General features: G+C 33.8%; 1 protein-coding gene across 1 annotated transcript in view; it reads right to left on the bottom strand.

Annotated features, from left to right (window-relative positions):
* Positions 1 to 885: 885 nt before the first annotated feature.
* The window catches only part of TDRD15 (tudor domain containing 15), a 26016-nt gene continuing 17931 nt past the window's right edge, over positions 886 to 8970 (bottom strand). The window contains 2 exon segments of the mRNA XM_011950683.1: positions 886 to 1572; positions 1574 to 6691. Of these exon segments, the coding sequence (XP_011806073.1) occupies positions 886 to 1572; positions 1574 to 6688 (5802 nt within the window). The 5' untranslated portion in view covers positions 6689 to 6691.

The following is an 8970-nucleotide window of genomic DNA, read 5'->3' as shown; positions in this document are numbered from 1 at the left end:
GAATCAGTTTATTTATAAATTTATCTGGTTCAGAAATATTTTAGAAGCACACTTAAAACACCTAAAGACATTTCATATGATATAAAACTACATGTAACAGAAAAGTGATTCTTCAAAATGAGCTCAGGAAGCTCACTAATAATAGCAAGACTTATTAACATGAGATCTACAGATATTTAGGAGTTTTATGAAACCCTTGAAATTATTTGTGAAATGTCATGCATGTGTGCATGCATGTGTGGTTAAAATCTTTCACTACATTCTAAAAACTTCACCATTCAAAAAATGTAAAGATAGTGAAGCAACGTTTTATAATCATAGTGGCCACTTCCAGTTCATCCGTTTATCCAGATTTTCTAGTAAGTTTTCCTGCCACTTATTTTCAATTTGGATGTTAGTACATGAAAAACTTTTAAAGAACAAAAAAAAGATTCTACAGAAAATAATCTACTTTATAAAAATGCCTATTTACCTTTTAAGTGTTCTTCTGATTTTTTTTCATTATCATGCGATGTTTTTACTGCTGTTCTCAAGTTCATTGTCTTATTTTCCTGTATTCCTTTGGTTGGTAGTTCTTCAAAAATGTCTTCAACATAACTGTTGTTCTTCAAACCATCGGGCAGTTCCCAAAGTGAAGTTGTTGTACATGTATCAAACAACATGGTACTCTGGAAATGTTTTCCACTACCAACTTTCTTTCTCACTGTTAAATTTCTAGAATGTGATTTTTTACTAATACGAATTTTCCTTAAGAGGTTCTTACAGACATCTTTCCTCTTTGTAGATTTCTGTTTACACTTTTGTTTCTCTGTGCATGTAAAATTTATATTTTGATTTTTGTAACAATTTTGATCCAACAATGGGAAAATAGGCTTACTCTGTAATTTATACTGGATTTTTAGTAGATTCAGTAGCAGTAATTACATCAAGATGAGCTGTATCTTTAGAATAAGTTGCGAGACCAGATGCAACTAATATATCTGCCAAATTCTTTTTCTCATGCATGACATCTACTTTCAGTTTTGTTTCAGAATTACATTCCCTAAACTGAAAAACTAGGTCTGGTTTACTTAGGAAATCTCGAAAAAAGCTTTTGGCTTCTTCACTCCAATGTTTTCTTTTAGCAGGTAAGACACCATATAAAATACATGGATAACTCAGCCTTGGCAAATTCAAAAGTTCCTCAGGAACAACTTTAAGATTTATAATTTCTGAATAATGTATATAAAAAGAAAATCCATAGTCAATCAACACAAGACATAAAGACTGAGGTGAGACTTCAGAAATTTCTACTCTATTCCACTGATCTTCCGATTTATATTGGAACAAACAACTAGAACCGGGAATTATGAACTCCTGAGGCAATGTTTGTAAGGTCTCTGCGAGATCAGAAAGCAACATAAAAAGATATTTCATTATGTCAAAGAAATCTTCTAACTGAATACTGAAGTCTGATGGATCAGAAACAGCAGTTGCAATACCAGAATACTGCCTATCATTTTGGAATTGAACCCAAGTAAATGATTTTATTGTGCATGATGATACAGGAGTCTTAGATTCAATGTTGTAAAAAAATTTCTGCATGTCTAAGTTTGTTTTCTTCAATGTGAACTGTATTCAAATTTAAGTATTCCAAAAGTAACAGGTCATCTACCAAAATGTCTGCTTCCAAAACAGCATCTAAATATTTCAGGAAAAGAATATTTATTTCCAAATGAGCAAATAAGCACTCAAATGACATGTTCTTAGGATTTTCAAACCAAATCCATTTACAAGGTACAGCTTGTCTAGGAATACTTCTTATTTCGTTACTAAGCAGCTTGGTATTACATACAGGCACTATTTCATAGATACCACAATCTACTAAAAAAACAAGTACTTTATCATCAACATACTTTTCTTCCACTTTTGATCGATGCCATCTCAAGGTATTTTTAGATTTTGCCAAGCATTCTAAACCTTTTTCAATACTTTCCATTGATAAAAAGGGGGAATTTTTTTCTTCTTTAGTAATTAATACTATTAAATCTGATAAAATCTTTTTATTTTTGGATAACTTCACATAAAATCTTCCACTTTTTGAAACATTAAGCATTTCAGCTTTTTCAAGTTGTCCAGGTTTGAATTCTTCGAAAGGAATTTTAAACAGCTATTGGTTCGAATTCATAGAACCTTCAGACTCATTTGATTTTCCTTTCTTCATTTCATTATTATCACCAGGGCTCACCTTTTGATCCAGAACCTGAGGCATTTGCAATGCTGACTTCTGTAGTTTTGAACATGCTTTCCATTTCAGTAGTTCATTAAGGACACATCTTTCATCACAAATCAAATTTACTTCCCATTTCTGATCATGCTTTTTCAAAAATTCACAATAAACTGTTTTGTTATGTACTTTCGACGTAAAATAATCCACAGTTTTGTCATCCCATATTTCATCAGGCTCATTCCATTTTACTCCACTAAGAAAAGAATGGATTCCTAGCCGAGGAACAGTTAAAAATTCCCTCTGAAGTTCACAAATTTTACATGTGTTTACTATCGCAGAGTTACCATAGTCAATAAATTCTACTTCAAAAGAATTTCCTGGCAAAATTTCCTTAATAACTGCCCTGTAAATGGCATTGTCACCAGAATATTCTGCAACTACAAGATCTCCCACTAGAGGTGGAACTGATTTTCTCTCTTTCAATCTCCTTGCTGTTGTATTTAGAGCATCAGCAAGTCTGATAATTATACTTTCATTCTCAGCAAGCTGAATATGGAAACTTGCTGGATTACTGATATTAGATACATACCCTTTAACTTTGGCATTCAAATAAATTTGTGGTTGAGGAAGGTCTTTAATCCGTGGCCTAATAAGGTCATATGGGTTTTGTGAGGATGTTTGATTTAATGCTCTGATAAAAGACTGTGATACAACCTTTAGTGGTTTTTGACGCACACCCCTGTTCTCAAGAATATGTGCAGCTCCAGGGGCAATTTTTATACCTTTAAGCCCATCATTCAAAAAATTCTTCATTTTGTTTTTTGACACAGGTTCCATTTTATAACAAACTGATGGCTTCAAATACCTGGCATATATACTTTTGGGATGCATCAATTGATCCATTTTTCTTTCGGAATATGTTACTGGACTAGTTTTATTAATCACATTATGGCAATAGTTGTTTCCTGTTCTGCCTTTCAAAGAAGTAGTAAGTCTCTTATTCTGATTTATTTTATTACTCTTTTCCATGCAGCATGCTTGGTCACAATGTCTTTTTCCATAAGCATGAAGCAATACTTTAATTTTCTCATTTATATCTTGAGATCCATCATACAATTCTATACCAAGCTGTCCGTCTGACTCCTGGGACAATATTATCGCCTTTAATGGTTTTCCCAAGAAATTGTCTTTAAACCAACTACTGATTTCTGCTGGAATATCTACATCTCTAAGATCTGACAAAAAACACTTAATAGCTTGCATAGGTGTAAACAACAACTCTGGAAACTGAGCTGAAATGGCCCTCAACATATTTTCTCCTACTAATTGCTTATTTCCAAAGTCTACAAAATAGACTTGAAATTCAGATGATGAATCTGTTGGTACTGCTAAAGCTCTATATGAGAGACCATCCTCTACATACTTAGATATGCACACTCTCATTTTATTAGAATATTTTAGACAATTTTTGAGGTTACTGCTCTCTATAATTTTTGTTTCTATCATCTCTAGATCTTTATTATTTCTGCCAAGCTGGCAATAAAACTTTTTGGGACTATATATGTGAGATATATATACTTCTTCTTCATTTCCAATTTTTATATTAAAGGAAGAATAACAGTAACTGTAAAGACTAACTAAAGATGGGACTGTCTCTGATAATGTGATATACTGAGCAGAGCCACGATTCATAAGAAATTCTTTTGCACTAGTATATGAGGATTGTAAATCCACTAAGTTATATAAATGGTTGGGATGTATAACAACTAAGGCATAGATGATACAAGTCAATAACCCTCTAGATGAAAAGATAAAATTCCACAAGTCTCTGAATGCTTTTCTTGTCCACCTGAAAAATTTACAACTAACAGGATCAATAAAATGGTTAAGACAACATCTGAAGGCTTGGCTTTCTAGCAAGAGAAAACGTGGGTTAATTGCACAAAGATCTTTAATTAAAACCCTTTTTCGGTTACCATAGTCAACAAATACTATGTCAACTTCTTTTGATACTTGAGTCAAAACAGCAGCTCTATACCACTTCCCAGAATACTTAGCAACACAAGCAGTCTGCCCAATTTCGTAAGGATCAGAATGAACACTATAGTAATTCTGAATTTGCTCCATTAGTAATTTTAGGTCTTCTAACTTACATTGGAGTTGGCATGAAAAGTCACCTGGGCCATAATAATAGGAACATTTAACTTCAAGAACTGTTCCTGGTTTAAATATATATTCTTTATAAGACCAGGATGACTCAGGTCCCACAGACAAGGTGAAAGGATTTTTTAAATCTGAGACATTAACAGCTGGGGACTTTGGCAAAGACAAGTTATTTTCTACCAGGTTATTTGAAAGGTACTTTTTAGATTTAGGTCCTTCAAGAAGGGCAGATACGACTTTTTTAATATTAACTTTGTTTTTAGATTTTGAATTTAACATTGAATATTCACTTACAGATTTTGGAAAATATTTTAGTTCTACTTGACAATATTCTGCATATCCAGCTTGTAACATAAGAGAGATAACATCAATATTTTCTGAGGCTTCAACACTTTGAATATTTACGGTGTATTTGTCATCTTTTTTTGCTATAACCTGAAGCAAAATTGCTTTGTTCAAAACTAATTTTTTAAAATAATCAATTGCAGCCTTAGTCCATAAATCTTCAACAGGAAATATATGTGCAAGTGAACAGCACATTGCTAAGGCAGGTAACTCACAAAATTCTGGAAGCAAAATTTTTACATCAAAAAATGGTATGGAATCAGTATTACCATAATCCAAAAAATAAACATTAATCTTATAACCATTAATTTCAGTGATGACAGCTCTGTAAAAACGTCTGTCCTTGCTATATCTAGCACAACAAAATAATCCAGGTTCAGGTTTTCTTAGAATCATTTCATCGTTTTCACACAAATCATAAAATTTGTTTATATTTTTCATTATTTCTTGAAATTCATTCTGATGGTCATTAGTGCGTACCCAGAAATTTGATGGGTTTAATACATATGCTATAAAAGCTATGTAGGCAGCCTCTATCTCCATTTCTACTGTTTCAATGGGAAAACCTACTTTTAAAATGCCTTTTTTATTTAGAGAGTCTATTGACCATTCAATATTTCCCATAAAACTCTTAACTGCAAAGCTGTTTACATCAGACACACTTGTCTCACTCAAGATATTGGATATTTTTGAATCAGACATCGGAGAAAGTACTTGTGTGCCTACAGTCTTCAGTAGACACTTAGAATTAACTGTAGACTCTTGAGTTTGTAATGTCACGTAATACAAACACTCATCCTTATTGAACCAATCAATGTGTGCATATACCACTTGTCCTAATAAGGCCTGTTTAAATACACTCAGTTGAAATGTTCTTGCATCTCTATCTGGACTGTGCAAACATGTCAGAGAACATGGAAATGAAAATAATGGTACTAAAATAAAATCTTGTTTAAGTTTCTTTACATAAATTGAGGGTATAGCCTCACTACTGCCATAATCCATAAACCAAATTTTTACTTGATTTGGGGGCAAGAGCTGCTGAAGAATTCCTCTATGCCACTGTCCATTTCGCCTTCTGGCAACACAAAGTAGTCCAAAATTATCACACGTGGGGCTAGTTTCTTGACAGATGGTATCATAATGTAAAGTCATATGTGCTGTCAAGTTTTCTAGTTCTGGAGTCCATTTAATTAACTGACAATAAAATTTACTAGGGCTCAATGCAGATGATACCTTTACACTTTCAGTACTTCCTACTGACAAAGATGGCTGCAACTTATCCAGAACATGTTGAATATCAAGTGAAATGTCTTTATTACCTAATGACAATTCAGGTCTTTTATGTTGCAATAAATCTGGCATTTGTTGAGGGAATTCTAACATTTCCACAATAAGACGAAATGAATCTCCATCAACAAGTCTTCCTAATTGTAACTCGAGAGCCTGAGATATAACTTTTGGCACATCAAAAATAAACATTTGCAGAGGTAAAATAGCTTGCACATAACCTTTCACTTGTATTCCTACTAATGACTTGAAATAATTCAAAGCTTTAGGGGACCATTTTTCCCCAACTGGTAGTATATTCGCAAAAATACCAAATACTACCCGTGGCGGTAGCTCAAATAAATTGCCACAGGCTGAAGCAATCTGTGAACCAGCAACTCTTAGTTCTTCTCCACGATCTATGAGGAGCACTGTATAGAGTTCATTTTTCTTTTCCACGACTCTTCCTCTCTGCCATTCTCCAGATACTCTTTCTTCCACCAAACAAAATTCATCAATTTCCACATTATTTTTCACTTTTGGAGTATGTTGTATTTCTCTCTGCAATATGTGGTAGTCAAACTCACATTCATTATTATTTATGCCTTGAAATTTCACCAGAATATCCTTGGGAAGACATTTAATATGTGATATTGTCAGATCCACATCTAAAAATGTTGGTAAGAGAAATGTAGAATCCATTTTCTAAAAAGCAAATAATAATTACTCATTAGCTATCAAAGTTAACTGCAATTAGCCTTATGTTTGGCATATAAACATAAAACTAAAAATAATTATATGCCTGTATTTTATCAAATTTAAACATGTTGATAAAAATTATACACACCGAATAAGATGCTGGTAAAATAAACAAAATCTAACATTCACTGCTTTCTATACTTTTAAAATTTTTCATTGAAATATTACAAAACCTTTTTTTTAATAGGAAGAATATCATCACTGGAAAACAGAGAAGAGCAACCTTTATTTTCCAGAAACTTTAACAAATTCCAGCTGGATATTGGACAGATGTGGTGTAATGAAAGGAGCCAAATTAGCCTCATTGGGGACCTCCTTCTTCTCCTGTAAGACAACCACTTTCCTTCATGCAGACTCTTTCCAACAATCTATAACTCAAAGAGGTGAGTGCTAGAAGAAAGGGCAGATGGTGAACCAAAAAGGGGGCACATTGTTTGCACTCCCCACTTTATGCTGAATTCACAATATTTGGACTCTTATCAGCATCATTACGCAACCCCGGGATTCATCTTTGATTGAGGGAAATCAGCTGAGACCTGGACACCACTAAGGGAAGCCAAGCATAGAAAGACACTGAAGTAGGTTAGGTACATCCACACCTTATCACTGGCATGACTGGCCATAACAAGTGGAAAAGGGAAGGAATCTATAGCATCAAGGCAAAATTTTCTACCATAGCTAATCTGTGGATTTTTAGGATTCTAAAAATAAGGCAAATATTCAAGAAATACAAATAATCCCCAATTTCAGGCAAGAACCATCATCTACTGTGACAGAATACAGCTCAACTCTTCCTTGACTGTGAGTTAACAGTTGACAGGCATCAAATTATTTCTATGAGGATCAGTAAGAGAAAAACATTGCATGCCCTCTCCCCAAAAATGAGGGAACCTCTTAAAAAAAAAAAAAAAAAACAAGGAAATGCTACTCCATAGTAGATGTACTGAAAGAAATAGCAAAGTCCTGTTCTCAAAAAGGTCAAAAGGTGAAAATATAACAACTAATATTAGGATGAACTATACACACATGATAGATTTAAAACTATAATGGGAAAATTTAACCTAAAATAAAGATAAATTAGAAGAAAATTTTGACAGAATACCCCAAAGCTCAGAGGAAAAAGATAAAAAGATGAAAGAGGAGTATATAGGGCCAGAATATAAAGTCTCACCAAAGTCTAAATGTTGTCATTATTTAGTCACAGGCCTTCACCAAATTCCCATACTTTACTCAGGTTATAGCCCCACTAATTCCTTACATCAAGAAACAACCAGGTACTCTCAAATAATCCTATACTGCATTATACCAAAACTGTCTTCCTGGCATTCACCTAAAAGGCCCTGTGACCATTCACATAGGTTTATGGGAAAGAAAAAATTTACATACATCTTTCAGGAACCATGCCACCTATGCCACCCTTTTTAATGTATAAAAAGTAGATGTACACAGGAGATCTCCTTCATTAAACAGAGGTGGTATATACAGAACATATAAGACAAAACAAGCCCAAAGGCACAAGGAAGTTTTTAAATAGGTTATTCAAACTATCAAAAATCTACTCCTCCACATCACTGTCTCTCCATCAAACAATACAGATGGCCTCCTGGGGAATTTCACATCAGAGGGGGTAAACATCTGGTTTATACATGGCTCTCACTTAATGCCAGCAACATCCAGAAATACACTGCTAAGGCATTACACCCCAACCTGGGTGGGGGGCGGTAATGGGGGTAGGGTGTCAGACTAAGAAATGAAAGAGAATCTTCACAGTAGGAAGGCCTACCATTACATCTACTTTGCCTAAAGAAGAAATTGCTTGAGTTAATAACCTATGCATATTAATATATAATGGCTAATAGTTTCTGCAGGATGATTAGGAATGCGAAGGAATAAGACTGGAAGACTTACTACAAAAAAGTCTGAAGAAGAGGTATGTGAATGAGCCTCTATGAATTGGTACATAGGAAAATTTTAGGTCCCATGTGATGCTCACCAGAGGGCCCCACAATGAAAAAAATATCTTAATCAGGTAGACAGCATAACCTCTCCTGTAGATGTCAATCAACCTCTTTCACCTGCCTCTACAGTGTTTACTCAACAGGATCATGAAGAAAGTTCCAAGTGTTATGGATAAAGCTCCTATCCTTGTGTGCCTAAAGACCAAATGAAAATAATTCAAAGAAAATTCAAGTATATATATACATCTTTTTAATTATATATATTTA

The sequence above is a fragment of the Colobus angolensis genome, unplaced genomic scaffold (assembly GCF_000951035.1).
Source record: "Colobus angolensis palliatus isolate OR3802 unplaced genomic scaffold, Cang.pa_1.0 Scaffold109, whole genome shotgun sequence".
NCBI classification, from domain to species: domain Eukaryota; kingdom Metazoa; phylum Chordata; class Mammalia; order Primates; family Cercopithecidae; genus Colobus; species Colobus angolensis.
Note: the sequence above shows the minus strand (reverse complement) of the source record. Positions and strands in the feature narration are given on the sequence as shown.